General features: G+C 40.3%; 4 protein-coding genes across 4 annotated transcripts; 2 read left to right on the top strand and 2 right to left on the bottom strand.

Moving 5' to 3' along the window:
- Window positions 1–3,334: 3,334 nt before the first annotated feature.
- Window positions 3,335–4,102, bottom strand: LOC112349823 (pentatricopeptide repeat-containing protein At2g13600-like). The gene has a single exon (XM_024684941.1). The coding sequence runs from the start codon at window positions 4,100–4,102 to the stop codon at window positions 3,335–3,337; it is 768 nt and encodes a 255-aa protein (XP_024540709.1).
- Window positions 4,103–4,278: 176 nt separating this feature from the next.
- Window positions 4,279–8,323, top strand: LOC9647078 (subtilisin-like protease SBT4.8). Its single transcript, XM_024684940.1, has 10 exons — window positions 4,279–4,349; window positions 4,503–4,647; window positions 4,883–5,079; window positions 5,298–5,386; window positions 5,439–5,591; window positions 5,638–5,758; window positions 5,807–6,311; window positions 6,552–6,782; window positions 6,986–7,774; window positions 8,165–8,323. Exons 1-10 carry the CDS (start codon window positions 4,279–4,281, stop codon window positions 8,321–8,323), a joined length of 2,460 nt encoding a protein of 819 aa, XP_024540708.1.
- A 5,093-nt stretch (window positions 8,324–13,416) lies between these two features.
- LOC112349822 (pentatricopeptide repeat-containing protein At2g13600-like) lies at window positions 13,417–14,481 on the bottom strand. The gene is made up of 2 exons (XM_024684939.1): window positions 14,200–14,481; window positions 13,417–14,076 (listed from the first exon to the last, which is right to left on the bottom strand). Exons 1-2 carry the CDS (start codon window positions 14,479–14,481, stop codon window positions 13,417–13,419), a joined length of 942 nt encoding a protein of 313 aa, XP_024540707.1.
- Window positions 14,482–15,129: 648 nt separating this feature from the next.
- LOC9647077 (subtilisin-like protease SBT4.8) lies at window positions 15,130–19,057 on the top strand. The gene is made up of 11 exons (XM_024684937.1): window positions 15,130–15,290; window positions 15,444–15,597; window positions 16,058–16,158; window positions 16,218–16,306; window positions 16,360–16,512; window positions 16,559–16,679; window positions 16,728–17,232; window positions 17,472–17,702; window positions 17,904–18,114; window positions 18,231–18,706; window positions 19,019–19,057. The coding sequence occupies exons 1-11, from the start codon at window positions 15,130–15,132 to the stop codon at window positions 19,055–19,057; spliced, it is 2,241 nt and encodes a 746-aa protein (XP_024540705.1).
- The last annotated feature ends 3,689 nt before the right edge of the window (window positions 19,058–22,746 follow it).

The following is a 22,746-nucleotide window of genomic DNA, read 5'->3' as shown; positions in this document are numbered from 1 at the left end:
GATGCGGGCCAAACACCTAGAGGTTTGTGTTAGATGAAACATTGAGATTTTAACATGGAAGTAAGCTTACTTAAGCTTGCCAATATCCATAACTCGCCAGAGCTAGTGTTGAATAGTCTTTGGTACCAAGAGCCGACTTGATAGCTCCAACGCGGATACCTGGATTTGAGCAGCACCGGTGTGAGGGAAGTTCCAGAGTAAATTGATGGCTTTCCATGATGCAGACTAGATCCGGATGTAAAGAATCCTCAAGTAAAAGTTTCTTATTTGGAGCTTGTATTATAGCTTGCTGTAGGAAAGTTACAAAAACTCTAGAACTTTCAAACCAAAAATGAATGAAAGCTTGTGTACCTTAAGCTATTCAGGTACAAGTAGATTTACATACAAGCAACTTGCTTGTTTATTTATTTATTTTTAATGATAATATAATCAATAATTACCTTATTTATAAATTTAAACACTATTAATTAAGATAGTTACTTACATAAATTTAATTCTAATTTTATTACAACTTTCAATGGTAGAATAAAGTAGAATATACTAGGAAGTGTTTATAAATTATAAATATGTTTATAAGTAAAAGATTAATTTAAATAAATATTAACTGTTAGATGGTAAAATATCCCAGAATATCCAACCATATTCTAGGTTTATCCTACCACCCATATAAAATAAAAAAAATTAAATATTTTTTCTAAAATATCATTCTAATCACTTTATTATTTTCTTAAATATAAGTATTTTTTTAGTATTAATACATATTCTTTATTTAAATTTACTAAAATTTACTACCTCTAGTATATCTCAACATATTATGATGCTCTGACCTAGTGTTTTGATTAATTGCAATACTTTAACTTAGTGCACTAACCACTTTATGATTATCATCATTGGTTTAGAGGTTTTTAGCTGTTTAAACTGGTTACATCAGCAATTCTTACCTATTTATTAAAAATTATAAAAGTTATTTTACACAAAATATTTTTATTTATTAAGGTCCTACTATTGATATTTTAAAGAGCTCATTTAACTTTCCAGCTTATATAGATTATATATATTAGGTTTTTTTATTTTTGTAAAATATATAATAATAATACCTTAAAATTTTAATTAAATATTTTAAATTTATTATAGAAATAAATTTAATAATTCATTAGAGTTATGAATTTTACATATACACTAATGACCTTAAGAATATGTGATTTATTGTAATTTTCAAGATTACTATATCTATCAGGTTCTAGAATAAAACTATGATGAAATTCATTTATATGGGCTTTTTAAGGTATTCAAATGCAAAATAAAATTGAGTTATGTGACCATCAAATATAGACATTATAAAGTTAGAGTATATTTTTCTACCTTTTTAATTAAAAGACTAAATATTATATACTAAACAGTACTATTTTATATATATATATATATATATATATGGGCAAACTATATACTGAAACTGTACTATATATACTAATATATACTAAACAGGATCAAAAGTTAATTCAATAGTTAAAGTGGTGTATGTGTAAGGAAACTAAAAGCTTTTTTTTCCTTATTAGTCTCTGACTTTTATCATAACTAATAAATAAAATCCTCAAAATTAGTTGTTCAGAGGCATATACTTTCATTACTACCACAATCCTAAAAGTCCTTTTTCTTTAAAGTAAAGAAAAATCAATTTACAACCAAGTCAATCATATAACCAATGAAATAATTATGCTCTTCTTTTAATTTTGTATCAAATAGCTGTCAGCTAAATGCTCAATAATAAGTTTGCCTATGCTTTGAGAGCTTTGAGTATTTTTTTAGGTAATCTAGTACGTTTGAATCCTAAAAAAAATATTCAATAATTAAGAAAAAAGTGTTAGACTCTCACATTGAAAGCACAGTCTAAAAATGACTTATAACCTTAAATAACACAAGATGGTTATAAATTTGCTTTCAAAAGTCTAACCAATTTGATTGTAAAGGATCAGCCCTAAAGGCTATGTACCAACTATATCAGCTTTTCCGTAGTAAGTTATAATTCAACATAGCAGAAATTCTACAAGAGGTACAGAAATTACTGCTGTTGTTATTCACCAGGTGATGAGCAAAGAAATATCCTTCGCATGGCCTTGCAACTCATGGATATGATCTAGAGTATATGGTGGTGGTCATAGGACAATGGGACGAGCATGGTGGTCTCAAGGAAAAGGTCACAAGGTTGTGAACAAAGAAAGAGATTTTCTTCTGGTTCACAGTATAGGGGGTGTTCTCATCCTTCAAGTTGAAAACAGTCTCCTATAGAGATGTTCGTGCATACACATATCTAAGTGCCCAGAATAGTTGGGTCTTAACTCTTGCTTTAGCATGCCACACAGTTTGTCATGCTTTCGTGGTAACTAAAAGTATGAACCTAATTTTTTCTTTATTATATACTTGAGGTGAAGAGGATCACGTCCTTGCTTGGAGTCCTTGCGACGTCTCTATGTGGTTTGCAAGCGCAAGGTCTACTTCTCCCTCACAAATTCATGGCAACCACTTCCTAACAAGGACCATGACCCCCAGCTTGTCAGGATTTCAGAGCTTGGAAAGATGTATATGATGCAGAAAAGATACAATGTAAGGCTTAATTTGTGCAAAGTCATTCCAATTCCAACAGTACTCCAGATGTTGGTTTGCTTCCACTGGTACAAGTGCAGGTTGTATAGGATTATAAAGATGACATAATCAAACTCTTGGTTTGGGACGAGGACCAGGATCAGAGTGGTAGGAGCTTGATTCACATTCAATGTACTGCCATGGTGTCCATCAGCCGAGTGGTGATAGGTTCTTCATCTCCGCAGGTGCATGCTACTTCTGCATGAATCATCTGCACAACGAAGATGGTTTATGACTTAGAAGACAGCAACTGGTACTACCACACTATCCACCACTATCGCTTCCTAACTGGTTTAGTTTGCACTAGGGGGCGATACAACAATGTTGTTCTGGATCTTGCCTTCACTGTTGTGTGGACTAGCAATATCCATTTGCTGCAGACTTGAAATTCTACTATTAGAATACACAATTTCAAAATCATATATAACACTTCATTTCTTCTCCATGTTGTGCTCTTGAATAGACCTTAAACCCTAAACATAATTAATTAATTATTAATGATTTAATTAACTATAAAAGAGCTCGTTTTAGAAGTGGTTTTACAGTATTTGGAGCAGGTAAAGAATTCCTTGAAACAGAGCTCCAACACTACAGGAGCAGTAAAATATTCTGGTATAACAACTTTCGAGAGAGTTAGATTGAAAAAAGCTTCACAAAAAATTTAAATATACCAAAATGCTAGTTTAACCACTCATCAGTAAAAATTGTCGTATGGTGCTGAGTTTTTAGGATCCATCGCGATGGCATTGCAAGCAGCACCAACACTCCTATCCACTCCAACAGAGTGGATCTTACAGGCACTCACGAAGCATCCCCAGTTGGAAACATCTGGAAGAAATGGCATTGTGTTGATGAGATCCAAGAGCCCAGCTCCCGCAAGAACACCGATCAAGCAGCAGTAGTGATCTCGCTCAGGGCTTATATCGTAGTCAAAAACCATTGAAGCCAAGGTATCTCTAGCAGCAATTACCAGCCCAAGGTGGCAGCAAGCAATCAAAAGGCCCATGAAACTCAGCTCGTCTGGCTTGAATCCTTCCAGATTCAAAACGTCAAAGAGATGAATGGACTCAGCACAATGTAGATTCTGGGCAAACGACACGATAAGAACGTTCCAGGTCATTATGTTTGGCTGTAAACAGCGTCTAAACAATGCCCAAGCATCGTCTAAGTGTCCATTTTGCCCATACGCTCCGATCATGCAATTCCACGTGATAACGTTTGGAACTTCTACACTGTCAAAAAAGCACTTTGCTTCGTTTACATGCCCTCGTTGGGCATATGCAGTGACGAGGAGATTCGCAATGTAGATGTTGTTCTTGTAATGGGTTCCTTCGATCAAAGCGTGGATCTTGCGAGCATCGCTCAGATCTTTCGCGTTGCCACAGCACCTGACGAGACAAGCGTATGATTCCAAGTGATCATCCCGGCGAAAGTGTTCTTGGCAACCATGTAAAGCTTCCATCCAGGGTTTAAGCTATGCTATCAATGTCTCGGGGATCTCTGGCGCACCACCGCGCCAGGGCTTGCAGGATCCAGCCCTGATCGAGGATGACAGTGGATGGGATGGAATGTGGGCATCGCTGGGTGAACCAAAGGATTCAAGGGTCCAGTCTCCTCGATCGACGCGTATGACGATACATGGCAGCTTTCATGCAGCACACAGGAGGCGTTGGCTTCCACTGGGATTTCTCTCCACCATTTGCCATCGTGTAAGTTCTCGACCTTTTCTCTTTGCTGGATTTTCGTGGATCAATCGTTGTAGTAACAAGATCCGCTTTCACTGCTAGAGGGATTCCAGTAGACTCGGCTTCCACTCGCAAAGAAGCTTAATCCTTGCTCTTGTAAGCCATCGTCGAGGATAGCTCGTCGAATCCAGGCGGAGGATTTCCAGTCTTGCGGCCACCTCTACCGCCAGGGCCTCCGCCACCGCCGGCTGCTAGTAGTGGCGGTGGTGGTGGTGGTGGTGGTGGTGGAACCGCAGCTGCTAATTCTTCTTATGGACAGTGGGTACATCCTAATCAAGCTGCTCATAAAAAAACTTTGCATTATAAGAAGGTAATACCTGTTCTGCCTAGACACGAGAGAGAGAGCGAGTGATCTAACACTCTTTGTAACTCTAGTCTTTGTTTTAAAAACAAAGCCCTAGCTCGGGTTTACTGGTTTAAGTTGCCTCCATTTGGCGGGAATGATGCGTGCGAGGTTCTTTCTTTGGATTTTGGTGATATGATGCGAGATTCGATAGAAATGGACGAGGCTTATTGATCGGCTGTGTTTTTCGGCGGAGTGGCCTTTGCCCGTGGTTGGAGCCTCCGCCCGCGCTCTAGCCTTTAAAATGGAGCCGCATGGGGAGAAGATTTCCCTGGAGCGATGCTTGGGATGGAACGAGTCTTTTTCTCTCTTGCTGCTCTTGCTGTTCTTGCTGCTGCCGCAACCAACGAGGTGATCTTTTCCTTTTTCCGGCTTGATAGATTTCTAAGAAGCTGGGTGTTTTTGGCAGCCTGTTAGCAAATATATTGTCTACTTGGGGCACACTGGGAGCTCTAAACCGGAGGCTGTGACATCGTCTCATCACCAAATTCTTGCCTCTGTCAAGGGGAGGTACGAAACAATCCTCTTGCAACAATTTTTCTTTTCTCCTCACTGTGTTTGATGTTTAGCAAGGAATCGTCGCTGGTTCACAGCTACAAGCACGGTTTCAATGGCTTCTCCGCCTTCTTGACTGAAGCCGAAGCCGACTCCATTGCAAGTATGCCTCTCTTTGAAGCTTTCGTCACGAGTTTTGACGTGTGGTTTATCAGAGCTTCCTGGCGTGGTTAAGGTTTTCCGTTCCAAAAAACTCAGTCTCCACACAACACGCTCTTGGGATTTTCTCGACAGCTTTTCTGGTGGTCCGCACATTCAACTCAACTCTAGCTCTGGATCGGATGTCATTGTGGGAGTCCTTGATACTGGTAATCATGGAAAAAGCTTACTTCCGAGTTAATTATCCACTTCCAGGTGTTTGGCCGGAGTCCAAGAGCTTCGACGACGCTGGGATGGGACCGGTGCCAAAGAGATGGAAAGGAGTATGTGACAATTCCAAAATCACCAATCATTCACACACGATCCGCTGCAACAAGTAAGATCACTCTTGGGTTCATCTCTCAAGCATTGTGATTTGTTTCAGGAAAATTATAGGAGCTCGATCTTATGGACACTCGGAGGTGGGGAGCCTTTATCAAAACGCTCGGGACGAAGAGGGGCATGGAACTCACACGGCCTCCACCATCGCTGGAAGCCTGGTAAAAGACGCCACTTTTTTAACAACTCTTGGAAAAGGAGTTGCTCGAGGGGGCCATCCATCCGCAAGGCTTGCGATCTACAGGGTTTGCACGCCTGAATGTGAGAGTGACAACATTCTGGCAGCATTCGACGACGCAATTCACGACGGTGTAGATATTCTCTCGTTATCGCTGGGTGGAGATCCCACCGGATATGACGGGGATTCCATATCCATTGGTGCTTTCCATGCAATGCAGAAGGGAATTTTTGTATCATGTTCTGCTGGAAATGGAGGTCCAGGCTTCCAAACCATCGAGAACTCGGCTCCATGGATTTTGACAGTGGGAGCAAGCACTATCGACAGGAAGTTCTCGGTCGACATCAAACTTGGAAACTCTAAAACCGTTCAGGTACTTGATTGTTTTTCGTGAATTTTTCCTTTCTCATGTATATATAACAGGGAATAGCAATGAATCCCAGGCGGGCTGATATATCAACGCTTATTTTGGGTGGTGATGCTTCTTCTAGATCTGATCGAATAGGACAGGCCAGGTGATAAAACTAACACTGTTTCAGCTGAATGAAAGCTTATCACTAAAACATACTTGGCATTAAGCCTATGTGCAGGACGCTTTTTGGATGGGAAGAAGGTCAAGGGAAAGATTGTCTTGTGCAAATACAGTCCGGGCGTTGCATCATCCTCGGCCATCCAGCGACATCTTAAAGAACTTGGTGCCTCTGGAGTAATTTTGGGGATTGAAAATACGACAGAGGCAGTGTCCTTCCTTGATCTTGCTGGAGCTGCTGTCACTGGGAGCGCCTTGGACGAGATTAATGCCTACCTGAAGAACTCGAGGTACACAAGCTTTCATGCATTTTTGGTTTGAGACTTCTTGACGGTTTTTAAACTTTTCTCAAGGAATACTACAGCGACCATCTCTCCAGCACATACGATCATACAAACCACTCCAGCCCCAATCATTGCGGATTTCTCATCGAGGGGACCTGATATTACCAACGATGGCATTCTTAAGGTATCTGGAGGAGAGTCTTACTAATATAAACTGGGACTCTATCTTTACAGCCCGATCTCGTTGCTCCTGGTGCGGACATACTGGCTGCATGGAGTCCTGAGCAGCCCATCAACGATTATGGCAAGCCAATGTACACCGACTTCAACATAATCTCTGGAACTTCCATGGCGTGTCCTCACGCCAGTGCTGCCGCGGCCTTTGTCAAATCCAGGCACCCGAGTTGGAGTCCAGCAGCCATCAAGTCGGCTCTCATGACAACAGGTACCGAAGAGAACAAAAACACTAGTCTTCCCTCTTTGATCGTTTGTTTGGTGTTTGTAGCACGCTTCCTGGACAACACAAAGAGCCCAATCAAAGACTACGATGGGGAAGAAGCTTCACCATTTGTGATGGGAGCCGGACAGATTGATCCAGTCGCAGCTCTTAGTCCTGGCCTGGTCTACGACATATCTCCGGATGAATACACGAAGTTTCTATGCACGATGAACTACACAAGGGATCAGCTGGAGCTCATGACTGGAAAGAACTTATCTTGTGCACCCCTGGACTCCTACTTGGACTTGAACTATCCATCCATCGTGGTTCCCATCGCTCAGTTTGGCGGGCCAAATTCCACCAAAGCGGTGGTGAACAGGAAAGTTACCAACGTTGGAGCTGGCAAGTCGGTCTACAACATTTCAGTAGAAGCTCCGGCGGGAGTGACTGTCGCGGTGTTTCCTCCACAGCTCAGGTTTAAATCCGTGTTCCAGGTTCTAAGTTTCCAGATCCAATTCACAGTTGATTCATCCAAGTTCGAATGGGGCTATGGAACACTGACATGGAAGAGTGAGAAGCACTCGGTCAGAAGTGTTTTTATTCTTGGCTTGAACTGAGTTCAAGAGATGGCAGACGACATGATAAGAATGTTCCAGGTCACAACATTTGGCGGCAAAACAATGCGTCAAGCTTCAATCCCTTTCATTTCCAAGTTGCCCTCTTTCGGCATAATAATGCAGTACCCAAACTTTCTACAAAACATTCGTTTAACTCCACCTGGTCTCAAAGTGAATCTTATCGAGGTGTTGAATAAAAGAGCTTTCGATTGATGAAATTCACTGCACTGGGGTTTGCTCTGAGCATTTCTAGTCCACGGTACAACACCGTGCTTGAGAATTTCCTGTCAAATTGTAGCACTATTCGATGGCTTGTGCTTGGGGTTGATCTGTAACTCAATGAGTGTGGTGATGCAGGAGGAGGAGGAGACGAGGACTCTATGCCAACGCCTGATCTTATATATTAAGTTAGTCACCTTGGGCAAAGAATCCTTTGCTTCAATGGTTTTTGACTATGATGGAGCCGTCACTAATTTGCTACTTGATTCTTCCTTTGTCCACTCGTTATGCTCTTGAATGCGGGCCTAGAGGTTTGTGTAGATGAAACATTGAGATTTTAACATGGAAGTAAGCTTACTTAAGCGTGCCAATATCCATAACTCCCCAGAGCTAGTATTGAATAGTCTTTGGTACCAAGAGCCAACATGATGGCTCCAACTCGGATGCTTGGATTTAAGCAGCACAAATGTGAAGGAAGTTCTAGAGTAAATTAATGGTTGTAAGTGACTAATTTTTCCATTTTACTTTAGTCAATTAACCACACCTCGACCATTTGGAGGAGTCTCACTCACAACCTCTATAAGTCCTATTTTGGACTTGGGCTTGCTAGTTTTGAGAATGGCATCCCTGCCACTCAACCTTTGCACTTGGTCCAAATGCTCCACGTGTTTAATCCTATGACCGACACCCTAAGGTACCATTGACATATCAGCTTGTTACGCTAAGGCCATGCCCCTTCACCTTGGTCACACTGGTGGTCTAACACCACTTACATCACAGTCCCATCTCTCAAAGACTGGACCATCCATCTATGAGTGATCATCCCCAATCCACTCCTTAGCATCTTTAGGATGCGCACATACATGGGGATTAGCCTTCCTCAATATCCATTTTTCAATCCCCACTAAGTCCCTTTTTGTCCATGGCCATGTTCACCAACACTACCACTGGATCAAGGCCCACAAGCCCAACCACTAAGTCCCTTGGTCCTCTGGGATTACCTTCTCACATGACCGTATCTTTGGTCTCTACACTAGAGGATGGCTCCTCCTCCTTTTCACAATCTGGGACTTTGGGGCAACATTTCAAAACACCACGGCCTTACGCAAGCCTTATGGGTACTCTCCCTGCCTTCCGCCTTTAGGTGCTCTAGCCATGGGTTTAGAGCGAGATTCCGTTGAGTCACGCCAGGTATCCAAGTAGGTAGTGCCACCCACACTTGGACTGGAAGCATCGGCCAATCGATCTCCCAGGGGAACTAAAGCTAGCTCTTGAACACTTCACCAAGCTACCCCACTTATCGGTCCATGTTCACTTTAGTCTTGGACTTTCCAGTGGGCAGCTCATCACCCAACACTGGGTACAGCCTTCCTGGGCCAAACTGGCCTTTCTTGGCCAAATTGGCTCCACTGTAATCCTCCCCCTTACTATACTTTTGGAGCTCACCAAACCCCCTAGGGTTTGGGAGACGAACGCTTTGGGCTTTCACCCTCTTAGACTCGGACTCGGACTCAGACTCGGGCTCGGGCTCGGTCTCAGTCTCGGTCTTGATCTCGGTCTCGGTCCCAGTCTCAGTCCTGGTCTCGGTCTCAACCTTAGACTCCATCTCGGGTCTTTCTCGGACTCCATCTCAGATTCCATCTCGAGTCCATCTCAGACTCCATCTTGGTCTATCTCGGATTCCATCTCGGACTCCATCTTGGGTCTATCTTAGACTCCATCTCGGGTCCATCTCGGACTCCATCTTAGATCCCTCTCGGACTCCATCTCGGACTCCGTCTCGGTCCATTTCGGACTCCATCTTGGACTCCATCTCAGACACTTCCACGTGTCATGTGTTGGTCCTTTTGGGTCCCTTTTTGGAGCCTTGCTTATTGCTCACTTCGTGCTTGCTCCTTGAGCATTTTGTTGGGAGTTCCACTCCTGCTCTCGACCTTTCGAGTCGGAACTTTCAGTCCAAACATGTTATGTTCGTTTGGCTTTCGGCCACTACCACGTGGCACCCTTTCGGCTCCACTTTGGGGCCTAGGGATTTTGTGTCTCACAATGGCTTTCCATAATGCACACTAGATCCGGGTGTAAAGAATCCTTAAGTAAAAGTTTCTTATTTGGAGCTTGTATTAGTTGTAGAAAAGTTACAAAAACTCTAAAACTTTCAAACCAAAACTGAATGAAAGCTTTGTGCACCTTAAGCTATTTAGGTACAAGTTGCTCTGCAGATTTAGGAAGATCAATGAAGGACACTTATGCCTTTTGATTACTATAGTTATGCCAGATTTACATACAAGCAACATGCTTGGACTCTTTAGTTTGTTTATTAATTTTTAATGGAAGATCAATATCAATAATTACCTTATTTATAACTTTAAACACTATTAAAATAGTTAATTAAAATAGTTACTTACACTTAATATTACATTTAAATCTAATTTTATTACAACTTTCAATGGTATAATAAAGTAGAATATACTAGGAAGTATTTATAAATTATAAATATGTTTATAAGTAAAAGATTAATCTAAATAAATAATGACGGTCAGATGGTAAAATATCCCAGAATATCCAAGCATATTCTAGGTTTATCCACTACCACCTATATAAAATAAAGAAAATTAAATATCTTATCTAGAAAAGCATTTAAATTATTTTATTATTTTTTCTTAAATATAAATACATGCTTATATATGTATTTTTTTAAAATTTTCTTTAAAACTTTAATTTACTAAGGAATTAAAAGTGGGAAATATCTTTATCTAGAATTTGCTACAATCTGCTGTTGCTAATATACTTCAAGTATATTACGATGTTATGATATAGTGTTTTGATTAATTCAATGCTCTAATTTAGTGTATTAACCACTTTTTGATTATCATTATACTTCTAAAGGTTTTTAGTTGTTTAAACTAGTTGCATCGGCAATTTTTAGTCATTTATAAAACATTATAAAATTTATTTATATAAAATGTTTTTTCTTTATTAAGTTTTTGCTATTGATATTTTAAAGAGCTTATATATAAATCTAGCTTATATGGATTATATATATTATACTTATATAATTTTATTATGCTATTTAAAAATTATATTTAATGTTATTTTCTATATTTTTAAAATATATAATAATATTACCTTAAAACTTTAATTAAATGTTTTAACTTTTTTAGAGAAATAAATTTAATAATTCGTTAGAGTTATAAATTTTACATATACACTAATGACCTTGAGAATATGTGAATTATTGCAATTTTCAAGGTTACTATATATCAAATTTCTAAAATAAAACTATGATGAAATTCATTTATATGGGCTCCTTAAAGTATTCAAATGTAAAATAAAACTTGAGTTTTGTGACTAAACATTATTTTCTTCGTTTTAATTAAAATATTAAATACAATAATTTTCAGGATCAAAATTCAATTCAATAACTATGTTTTTTTCTTATTTTTCTTTCATTTTTATCATAACTGATAAATACAAATCTCAAAATTAGTTTTTTAGAGAAATATACTTTCATTACTACCACAATCCTAAAAGTAATTTTTGTTTAACTGACAATAGTAAAGAGTCAATTATATAACCAATGAAATAATTATGCTCTTCTTTTAATTTGTATCCAATATTGTCAGCTAAATGCTCATTAATATGTTGCCTTGAGAGCTTTGAGTATTTCTTTTCGTTTGAAGCCTAAGAAAAAAAAAATCATTATACACATTGAAAGCAGTCTAAAAATGACTATATTTAAGTAGTTTCACTCTTCACACCTTAATAACTCACATGATGGTTATAAAGCTAAAGTTTCAAGTTTCTTTCAAAAGTCTAAAAGGATCTCACATCGTTTTTAAAGGATCAGCCCTAAAGACTATTTGCAAAAGAAGTGCATCTGTATCAGCTTTTCTGCAGTAGTTTATAAAGTAAGTTATAATTCAAAATAGCAGAAATTCTACAAGAGGTACATAAATTACTGCTGTTGTTATTCACCAGGTGATGAGCAAAGAAATATCCTTCGCATGGCCCTGCAACTCATGGATATGATGTTCTAGAGTATATGGTGGTTCTCATAGAAGGACAATGGGAAGATCTTGTACAACTTGAGCATGGTGGTCTCAAGGAAAAGGTAACGGTTTACACAAGGTTTGTATTGCCTGTGAACAAAGAAAAAGAGAAATTTTTTCTGGTTGGGCTTCTTCTTGGGTTGTTCTCATGAAAACAGTCTCCCATAGAGGATGTAAGTGAAGTGGGTTGGGAAGTCGTGCATACACAGGTATCTAGGTGCCACACAGCTAAAGATGGGTTTTCGTGGTAACTAAAAGTATGAACTTAATTTTTTCTTTATTATATATTTGGTGCTGGTCCGCTCTTGCAACGGGGAACAAGCCATATGGATCACTTGTCTCAGAGTGTAACACGTCTTATTTTAGCTCAAGGATCCTCCCACTCAATGAAACTTATTATGGATTATGATGCTGAAGCTCTCTATGTGGTTCGCAAGTGCAAAGGTCTACTCCTCCCTCACAAATCCATGGCAACCACTTCCTAACAAGGACCATGACCCCCAGCTTGTCTAGATTTCAGAGCTTGGCAAGACGTATATGATGCAGAAAGAATGCAATCTAAGGCTCAATTTGTGCAAAGCCATTCCAATTCCAACAGTACTCCAGATGTTGGTTTGCTTCCACTGGTACAAGGGCAGGTTGTATAGGATTATAAAGATGACGTAATCAAATTCTTGGTTTGGGACGAGGACTAGGATCAGAGCTTGATTCACATTCAATGTACTGACATGGTGTCCAACAACCGAGTGGTGATAGGTTCTTCATCTCCGCAGGTGCATGCTACTTCTGCATGAATCAGCTGCACAACAAAGATGGTTTATGACTTGGAAGAGAGCAAGTGGTACTACCACACTATCCACCACTATGGCTTCCTAACTGGTTTAGTTTGCACTAGGGGGCGATACAAAAATGTTGTTCTGGATCTTGCCTTCACTGTCTAGCAATATCTATTTGCTGCAGCTCCCTCCCCAACTTGAAATTCTACTACTAGAATACACAATAGCAAAAATCATATAGAATTTATTCTGGCAATCAAATAACACCTATTCAATTGTTGTTTATGGGAGGTATGCATTGCTTCAATTCAAGCTGCATTTGTGCAGGCCTGAGGGGGGACATTTCTTCTGCTCTTGACCACCTTGATGTTGTGAATAAACCTTAAGCCCTAAACATAATTAATTAATGATTAATGATTTAGTTAATTATACAAGAAGTGGTTTTGAAGTATTTGGAGCAGGTAAATAATTCCTTGAAGCAGACCGGAGCAGTAAAATATTCTGGTATAACAACTTTCGAGAGAGTTAGATAAAGCTTCACAAAAAATTTAAATATACCAAAATGCTAGTTTAACCACTCATCAGTAAAAATTGTCGCAAAATCCACGTATGGTGCTGAGTTTTTAGGATCCATCGCGATGGCATTGCAAGCAGCACCAACACTCCTATCCACTCCAGCAGAGTGGATCTTACAGGCACTCACGAAGCATCCCCAGTTGGAAACATCTGGAACAAATGGCATTGTGTTGATGAGATCCTCGGCATCATCCAAGAGCCCAGCTCCTGCAAGAACACCGATCAAGCAGCAGTAGTGATCTCGCTCAGGGCTTATATCGTAGTCAAAAACCATTGAAGCCAAGGTATCTCTAGCAGCAATTACCAGCCCAAGGTGGCAGCAAGCGATCAAAAGGCCCATGAAACTCAGCTCGTCTGGCTTGAACCCTTCCAGATTCAAAACTTCAAAGAGATGAATGGACTCAGTACAATGTAGATTCTGGGCAAACAACACGATAAGAACGTTCCAGGTCACTATGTTTGGCTGTAAACAGCGTCTAAACAATGCCCAAGCATCGTCTAAGTGTCCATTTTGCCCATACGCTCCGATCATGCAATTCCACGTGATAACGTTTGGAACTTCTACACTGTCAAAAAAGCACTTTGCTTCGTTTACATGCCCTCGTTGGGCATATGCAGTGATCATAACATTCCAAGGAACGCTGTCTCTCTGGGGCATCAGATCAAACACTCTTCTAGCTTTTGCAAGATTATCTTGATTGCAAAGTGTTGCTAGGAAAACTGTCCACGACACTAGGTTTCTTTAAGGCATTGAATCAAAGAGATTGTGTACTTGATCGATTTCACCGCACTGGGAGTTTGCTCGGAGCATTCCAGTCCACGCTATAACATCGTGCTGTGGCATTCTCTCATATGCGTATCTTGCTAAATTAGTGCAGCCATGCTGCGCAAAGGAGTTGATAAGTGTTGCCCACGACACGCAATCTCTCTGCGTCATCCTCGCAAAGAACTTTCGTGCTCCATCAAGATCTCCGCACTGGGCATCCGCAACGATCATAGAGTTCCATAGGACTGGATTGCTCAGTCTTTTGTGAGAATCATGATCTCGTTCCATTCTATCAAACAGCTTCTTTGCTTCAAGAAAATCTCCAGCTTGAGCATATGCCGAAATAATCACATTCCACGACACAGAGTCTCTCCAGGTTTCGCAAACCCAGTGACAATAGCATTCATGCAAAAAACGTCCCACTCTGGAATTCGATCGAAAACAAGCCTCGCTTCATAAACTTGCCCGCTGTTGGCATTTGCCGAAAGAAGCGCATTCCAAGTCACTACATTCTTCCCGGGCATGGAATCGAGAACGCGCTTGGCCTCGTGGAGCTGCTGGTTGTGAATGTGGGCTTGGAGCAGGATTGTCCATGAAAAGGAGTTGGGGGTGCGAAGGGAATCAAAACACGCTGCGTGCGTCGCCAGAGCTCCCGCATTTGCCATACATTTGGACGAGGAGATTCGCAATGTAGATGTTGTTCTTGTAATGGGTTCCTTCGATCAAAGCGTGGATCTTGCGAGCATCGCTCAGATCTTTCGCGTTGCCACAGCACCTGACGAGACAAGCGTATGATTCCAAGTGATCATCCCGGCGAAAGATGTTCTTGGCAACCATGTAAAGCTTCCATTCAGGGTTTAAGCTATGCTATCAATGTCTCGGGGATCTCTGGCGCACCACCGCGCCAGGGCTTGCAGGATCCAGCCCTGATCGAGGATGACAGTGGATGGGATGGAATGTGGGCATCGCTGGGTGAACCAGAGGATTCAAGGGTCCAGTCTCCTCGATCGACGCGTATGGCGATACATGGCAGCTTTCATGCAGCACACAGGAGGCGTTGGCTTCCACTGGGATTTCTCTCCACCATTTGCCATCGTGTAAGTTCTCGACCTTTTCTCTTTGCTGGATTTTCGTGGATCAATCGTTGTAGTAACAAGATCCGCTTTCACTGCTAGAGGGATTCCAGTAGACTCGGCTTCCACTCGCAAAGAAGCTTAATCCCTGCTCTTGTAAGCCATCGTCGAGGATAGCTCGTCGAATCCAGGCGGAGGATTTCCAGTCTTGCGGCCACCTCTACCGCCAGGGCCTCCGCCACCGCCTTCTGCTAGTAGTGTCGCTGGTGGTGGCGGTGGTGGTGGTGGTGGTGGTGGAACCGCAGCTGCTAATTCTTCTTATGGACAGTGGGTACATCCTAATCAAGCTGCTCATCAAAAAACTTTGCATTATAAGAAGGCTAGCGAGAGAGAGCGAGTGATTTAACACTCTTTGTAACTCTAGTCTTTGTTTTAATGCGGTAAAACAAAGCCCTAGCTCGGGTTTAGTGGTTTAAGTTATTTGGCGGGAATGATGCGTGCGAGGTTCTTTCTTTGGATTTTGGTGATATGATGCGAGATCCGATAGAAATGGACGAGACTTATTGATCGGCTGGCGGAGTGGCCTTTGCCTGGTTGGAGCTTCCGCCCGCGCTGTAGCCTTTAAAATGGAGCCGCATGGGGAGAAGATTTCCCTGGAGCGATGCTTGGGATGGAACGAGTCTTTTTCTCTCTTGCTGCTCTTGCTGTTCTTGCTGCTGCCGCAACCAACGAGGTGATCTTTCCCTTTCTCCGGCTTGATAGATTTCTAAGAAGTTGGGTGTTTTTGGCAGCCTGTTAGCAAATACATTGTCTACTTGGGGCACACTGGGAGCTCTAAACCGGAGGCTGTGACATCGTCTCATCACCAAATTCTTGCCTCTGTCAAGGGGAGGTACGAAACAATCCTCTTGCAACAATTTTTCTTTTCTCCTCACTGTGTTTGATGTTTAGCAAGGAATCGTCGCTGGTTCACAGCTACAAGCACGGTTTCAATGGCTTCTCCGCCTTCTTGACTGAAGCCGAAGCCGACTCCATTGCAAGTATGCCTCTCTTTGAAGCTTTCGCCACGAGTTTTGATGTGTTGGTTTATCAGAGCTTCCTGGCGTGGTTAAGGTTTTCCGTTCCAAAAAACTCAGTCTCCACACAACACGCTCCTGGGATTTTCTCGACAGCTTTTCTGGTGGTCCGCACATTCAACTCAACTCTAGCTCTGGATCGGATGTCATTGTGGGAGTCCTGGATACTGGTAATCATGGAAAAAGCTTACTTCCGAGTTAATTATCCACTTCCAGGTGTTTGGCCGGAGTCCAAGAGCTTCGACGACGCTGGGATGGGACCGGTGCCAAAGAGATGGAAAGGAGTATGTGACAATTCCAAAGTCACCAATCATTCACACACGATCCACTGCAACAAGTAAGATCACTCTTGGGTTCATCTCTCAAGCATTGTGATTTGTTTCAGGAAAATTGTAGGAGCTCGATCTTATGGACACTCGGACGTGGGGAGCCGTTATCAAAACGCTCGGGACGAAGAGGGGCATGGAACTCACACGGCCTCCACCATCGCTGGAAGCCTGGTAAAAGACGCCACTTTTTTAACAACTCTTGGAAAAGGAGTTGCTCGAGGGGGCCATCCATCCGCAAGGCTTGCGATCTACAGGGTTTGCACGCCAGAATGTGAGGTTGACAGCATTCTCGCAGCATTCGACGACGCAATTCACGACGGTGTAGATATTCTCTCGTTATCGCTGGGTGAAGATACCACCGGATATGACGGGGATTCCATATCCATTGGTGCTTTCCATGCAATGCAGAAGGGAATTTTTGTATCATGTTCTGCTGGAAATGGAGGTCCAGGCTTCCAAACCATCGAGAACTCGGCTCCATGGATTTTGACAGTGGGAGCAAGCACTATCGACAGGAAGTTCTCGGTCGACATCAAACTTGGAAACTCTAAAACCATCCAGGTACTTGATTGTTTTTGGTGAATTTTTCCTTTCTCATGTATATATAACAGGGAATAGCAATGAATCCCAGGCGGACTGATATATCAACGCTTATTTTGGGTGGTGATGCTTCTTCTAGATCTGATCGAATAGGACAGGCCAGGTGATAAATTAACACTGTTTCAGCTGAATGAAAGCTTATCACTAAAACATACTTGGCATTAAGACTATGTGCAGGACGCTTTTTGGATGGGAAGAAGGTCAAGGGAAAGATTGTCTTGTGCAAATATAGTCGGGGCGTTGCATCATCCTCGGTCATCCAGCGACATCTTAAAGAACTTGGTGCCTCGGGAGTAATTTTGGGGATTCATAATACGACAGAGGCAGCGTCCTTCCTTGATCTTGCTGGAGCTGCTGTCACTGGGAGCGCCTTGGACGAGATTAATGCCTACCTGAAGAACTCGAGGTACACAAGCTTTCATGCATTTTTGGTTTGAGACTTCTTGACGGTTTTTAAACTTTTCTCAAGGAATACTACAGCGACCATCTCTCCAGCACATACGATCATACAAACCACTCCAGCCCCAATCATTGCGGATTTCTCATCGAGGGGACCTGGTATTACCGATGGCATTCTTAAGGTATCTGGAGGAGAGTTTTACTAATATAAACTGGGAGTCTTATCTTTACAGCCCGATCTCGTTGCTCCTGGTGTGGACATACTGGCTGCATGGAGTCCTGAGCAGCCCATCAACAGTTATGGCAAGCCAATGTACACCGACTTCAACATAATCTCTGGAACTTCCATGTCATGTCCTCACGCCAGTGCTGCCGCAGCCTTTGTCAAATCCAGGCACCCGAGTTGGAGTCCAGCAGCCATCAAGTCGGCTCTCATGACAACAGGTACCAAAGAGAACAAAAAAAAAAAAGTTTTCCCTCTTTGATCGTTTGTTTGGTGTTTGTAGCACGCTTCCTGGACAACACAAAGAGCCCAATCAAAGACCACAATGGGGAAGAAGCTTCACCATTTGTGATGGGAGCCGGACAGATTGATCCAGTCGCAGCGCTTAGTCCTGGCCTGGTCTACGACATATCTCCGGATGAATACACGAAGTTTCTATGCACGATGAACTACACAAGGGATCAGCTGGAGCTCATGACTGGAAAGAACTTATCTTGTGCACCCCTGGACTCCTACTTGGACTTGAACTATCCATCCATCGCGGTTCCCATCGCTCAGTTTGGCGGGCCAAATTCCACCAAAGCGGTGGTGAACAGGAAAGTTACCAACGTTGGAGCTGGCAAGTCGGTCTACAACATTTCAGTAGAAGCTCCGGCGGGAGTGACTGTCGCGGTGTTTCCTCCACAGCTCAGGTTTAAATCCGTGTTCCAGGTTCTAAGTTTCCAGATCCAGTTCACAGTTGATTCATCCAAGTTCCCACAAACGGCGCTATGGGGCTATGGAACACTGACATGGAAGAGTGAGAAGCACTCGGTCAGAAGTGTTTTCATTCTTGGCTTGAACTGAGTTGAAGAGATGGCAGTCGACATGATAAGAATGCTCCAGGTCACAAGATTTGGCGGCAAAACAGTAGCTTCAATCCCTTTCATTTCCAAGATGCCCTCTTTCGGCATAATAATGCAGTACCCAAACTTTCTACAAAACATTCGTTTAACTCCCCCTGGTCTCAAAGTGGATCTTATCGAGGTGTTGAATAAAAGAGCTTTCGATTGATTAATTTCACTGCACTGGGGTTTGCTCTGAGCATTTCGGTTGATCTGTAACTCAATGAGTGTGGTGATGCAGGAGGAGGAGGAGAGACGAGAGGTCTATGCCAACGCCTGATCTTATATACTAAGTTAGTCCTCTTCATCCCCACCTTGGGCAAAGAATCCTTTGCTTCAATGGTTTTTGACTATGATGGAGCCGTCACTAATTTGCTACTTGATTCTTCCTTGTCCGCTCGTTATGCTCTTGGATGCGGGCCAAACACTTAGAGGTTTGTGTTAGATGAAACATTGAGATTTTAACATGGAAGTAAGCTTACTTAAGCTTGCCAATATGCATAACTCCCCAGAGCTAGTGTTGAATAGTCTTTGGTACCAAGAGCCGACTTGATGGCTCCAACTTGGATGCCTGGATTTGAGCAGCACAGGTGTGAGGGAAGTTCCAGAGTAAATTGATGGCTTTCCATGATGCAGACCAGATCCGGATGTAAAGAATCCTCAAGTAAGAGTTTCTTATTTGGAGCTTGTATTATAGCTTGCTGTAGGAAAGTTACAAAAACTCTAGAACTTTCAAACCAAAAATGAATGAAAGCTTGTGTACCTTAAGCTATTCAGGTACAAGATACAAGCAACTTGCTTGTTTATTTATCAATTTTTAATTATAATATAATCAATAATTACCTTATATATAGCTTTAAACACTATTAATTAAGACAGTTACTTAAAATTAATCTTAAATTTAATTCTAATTTTATTACAACTTTCAATGGTAGAATAAAGTAGAATATACTAGGAAGTGTTTATAAATTATAAATATGTTTAGAAGTAAAAGATTAATTTAAAGAAATACTAAGTGTTAGATGGTAAAATATCCCAGAATATCCAACCATATTCTAGGTTTATCCACTACCACCCATATAAAATAAAGAAATTAAATATTTTTTCTAAAATATCATTCTAATAATTTTATTATTTTTCTTAAACATAAGTGATTCTTTTAGTATTAAGACATGCTAATTTCTATGTAAATTTCATATAATATATATGTATTTTATTTTTCAATTTTTTTAAAACCTTAACTTTCTAAAGAATAAAAAATGGGAAATTTCATTTTTTTAAAATCTTAACTTTCTAAAGAATAAAAAATGGGAAAGATCTTTATTTAAAATTTATTACAATTTACTGCCTTTAGTATATCTCAACCTATTATGATGCTCTGACCTAATGTTTTGATTAATTGCATTGCTTTAACTTAGTGCACTAATCATTTTATGATTATCATCATTCTTTTAGAGGTTTTTAGCTGTTTAAATTGGTTCCATCAGCAATTCTTACCTATTTATTAAAAATTGTAAAAGTTATTTTAAACAAAATGTTTTTTATTTATTAAGTTCCTACTATTGATATTTTAAAGAGCTCATTTAAATTTCCAGCTTATATAGATTATATATATTATACTTGTATCATATCTTTGAGGTTCTTTTTCTATTTTGTAAAATATATAATAATAATACCTTAAAATTTTAATTAAATATTTTAAATTTATTAAAGAAATAAATTTATTAATTTATTAGAGTTATGAATTTTACATATACACTAATGACCTTGAGAATATGTGATTTATTGCAATTCTCAAGATTACTATATATATCAGGTTCTAGAATAAAACTATGATGAAATTCATTTATGTGGGCTCCTTAAGGTATTCAAATGCAAAATAAAATTGAGTTATGTGACCATCAAATATAGACATTATAAAGTTATAGTATATTTTTCTTCCTTTTTAATTAAAAGACTAAAAATTATATACTAGACAGTACTCTATATATATATATATATATATATATATATATATATATATATATATATAAACTAGAGCAGTACTATATATACTGTTATATACTAAACAGGATCAAAAGTTAATTCAATAGTTAAAGTGGTGTATGTGTAAGGAAACTAAAAACTTTTTTGTCCTTATTAGTCTCTCACTTTTATCATAACTAATAAATACAATCCTCAAAATTAGTTGTTCAGAGAAATATACTTTCATTACTACCACAATCCTAAAATTCCTTTTTCTTTAAAGTAAAGAAAAATCAATCTACAACTAAGCCAATCATATAACCAATGAAATAATTATGCTCTTCTTTTAATTTTGTATCAAATAGCTGTCAGCTAAATGCTCAATAATAAGTTTGCCTATGCTTTGAGAGCTTTGAGTATTTTGTTAGGTAATCTAGTATGTTTGAATCCTAAAAAAAAAATCAATAATAAAAAAAAGTGTTAGACTCTCACATTGAAAGCACAGTCTAAAAATGACTTATAACTCTTCACACCTTAAATAACACAAGATGGTTATAAAGTTAAAGTTTCAATTTTCTTTCAAAAGTCTAAAAGGACCTCACAACTCAACCAAGATCAGCCCTAAAGGCTATTTAAGGCTATTTGCCAAAGAAGTCCATCTCTGTAGTAGTTTATAATGTAAGTTATAATTCAACCTAATAAATTAAGGTAGCAGAAATTCTACAAGAGGTACAGAAATTACTGCTGACCAGGTGATGAGCAAAGAAATATCCTTGGCATGGCCTTGCAACTCATGGATATGAAGAAGGACAATGGGTGGTCTCAAGGAAAAGGTCACAAGTTTTGTGAACAGAGAAAGAGATTTTTTTTCCGGTTCAGAGTATAGGGGGTGTTCTCATCCTTCAAGTTGAAAACAGTCTCCTATAGAGATGTTCGTGCATACACAGGTATCTAAGTGCCCAGAATAGTTGGGTCTTAACTCTTGCTTTAACATGCCACACAGCTAAAGATGGGTTTGTCATGCTTTCCTGGTAACTAAAAGTATGAACTTAATTTTTTCTTTATTGTATACTTGAGGTGAAGAGGATCACGTCCTTGTTTGGAGTCCTTGCGACGGGGAACAAGCCATATGGATCACTTGTCTCACGTCTTATTTTAGCTCAGGAATTTATTATGGATTAGCTCTCTATGTGGTTTGCAAGCGGAAGGTCTACTTCTCCCTCACAAATTCATGGCAACCACTTCCTAACAAGGACCATGACCCCCAGCTTGTCAGGATTTCAGCAAGACGTATATGATGCAGAAAAGATACAATGTAAGGCTCAATTTGTGCAAAGCCATTCCAATTCCAACAGTACTCCAGATGTTGGTTTGCTTCCACTGGTACAAGGGCAGGTTGTATAGGATTATAAAGATGACATAATCAAACTCTTGGTTTGGGACGAGGACCAGGATCAGAGTGGTAGGAGCTTGATTCACATCCAATGTACTGCCATGGTGTCCAACCGCCGAGTGGTGATAGGTTCTTCATCTCCACAGGTGCATGCTACTTCTGCATGAATCAGCTGCACAACGAAGATGGTTTATGACTTGGAAGACAACAACTGGTACTACCACACTATCCACCACTATCGCTTCCTAACTGGTTTAGTTTGCACTAGGGGGCGATATAACAATGTTGTTCTGGATCTTGCCTTCACTGTTGTGTGGACTAGCAATATCCATTTGCTGCAGCACCCTCCCCCAACTTGAAATTCTACTATTAATACACAATTTCAAAATCATATAGAATCTATTTGGGCAATCAAATAACACCTCATTTCTTCTGCTCTTGAAAAAACCTTAAACCATTAATGATTTAATTAACTATAAAAGAGCTCGTTTTAAAAGTGGTTTTGAAGTATTTGGAGCAGGTAAAGAATTCCTTGAAACAGAGCTCCAACACTACAGGAGCAGTAAAATATTCTGGTATAACAACTTTCGAGAGAGTTAGATAAAGCTTCA

Source organism: Selaginella moellendorffii, unplaced genomic scaffold (assembly GCF_000143415.4).
Source record: "Selaginella moellendorffii unplaced genomic scaffold, v1.0 SELMOscaffold_43, whole genome shotgun sequence".
In the NCBI taxonomy this organism is placed as follows: Eukaryota; Viridiplantae; Streptophyta; class Lycopodiopsida; order Selaginellales; family Selaginellaceae; genus Selaginella; species Selaginella moellendorffii.
Note: the sequence above shows the minus strand (reverse complement) of the source record. Positions and strands in the feature narration are given on the sequence as shown.

Bases quoted from the DNA above. Each gene is read 5' to 3' on its own strand.
- LOC112349823 (XM_024684941.1), bottom strand. From the start codon at position 4,102: ATGGAAGCTTTACATGGTTGCCAAGAACACTTTCGCCGGGATGATCAC.
- LOC9647078 (XM_024684940.1), top strand. From the start codon at position 4,279: ATGGCAGCTTTCATGCAGCACACAGGAGGCGTTGGCTTCCACTGGGAT. The intron at 4,648-4,882 runs GTACATCCTAAT...GAGATTCGATAG, and splicing joins ATTCTTCTTATGGACAGTGG to AAATGGACGAGGCTTATTGA. The intron at 5,080-5,297 runs GTGATCTTTTCC...TTTGATGTTTAG, and splicing joins CTGCTGCCGCAACCAACGAG to CAAGGAATCGTCGCTGGTTC.
- LOC112349822 (XM_024684939.1), bottom strand. From the start codon at position 14,481: ATGGAACGAGATCATGATTCTCACAAAAGACTGAGCAATCCAGTCCTA. The intron at 14,077-14,199 runs GTACACAATCTC...CTGATGCCCCAG, and splicing joins AGTGCGGTGAAATCGATCAA to AGAGACAGCGTTCCTTGGAA.
- LOC9647077 (XM_024684937.1), top strand. From the start codon at position 15,130: ATGACAGTGGATGGGATGGAATGTGGGCATCGCTGGGTGAACCAGAGG. The intron at 15,598-16,057 runs GTACATCCTAAT...TGTTTTTGGCAG, and splicing joins ATTCTTCTTATGGACAGTGG to CCTGTTAGCAAATACATTGT. The intron at 16,513-16,558 runs GTAATCATGGAA...ATCCACTTCCAG, and splicing joins TGTGGGAGTCCTGGATACTG to GTGTTTGGCCGGAGTCCAAG.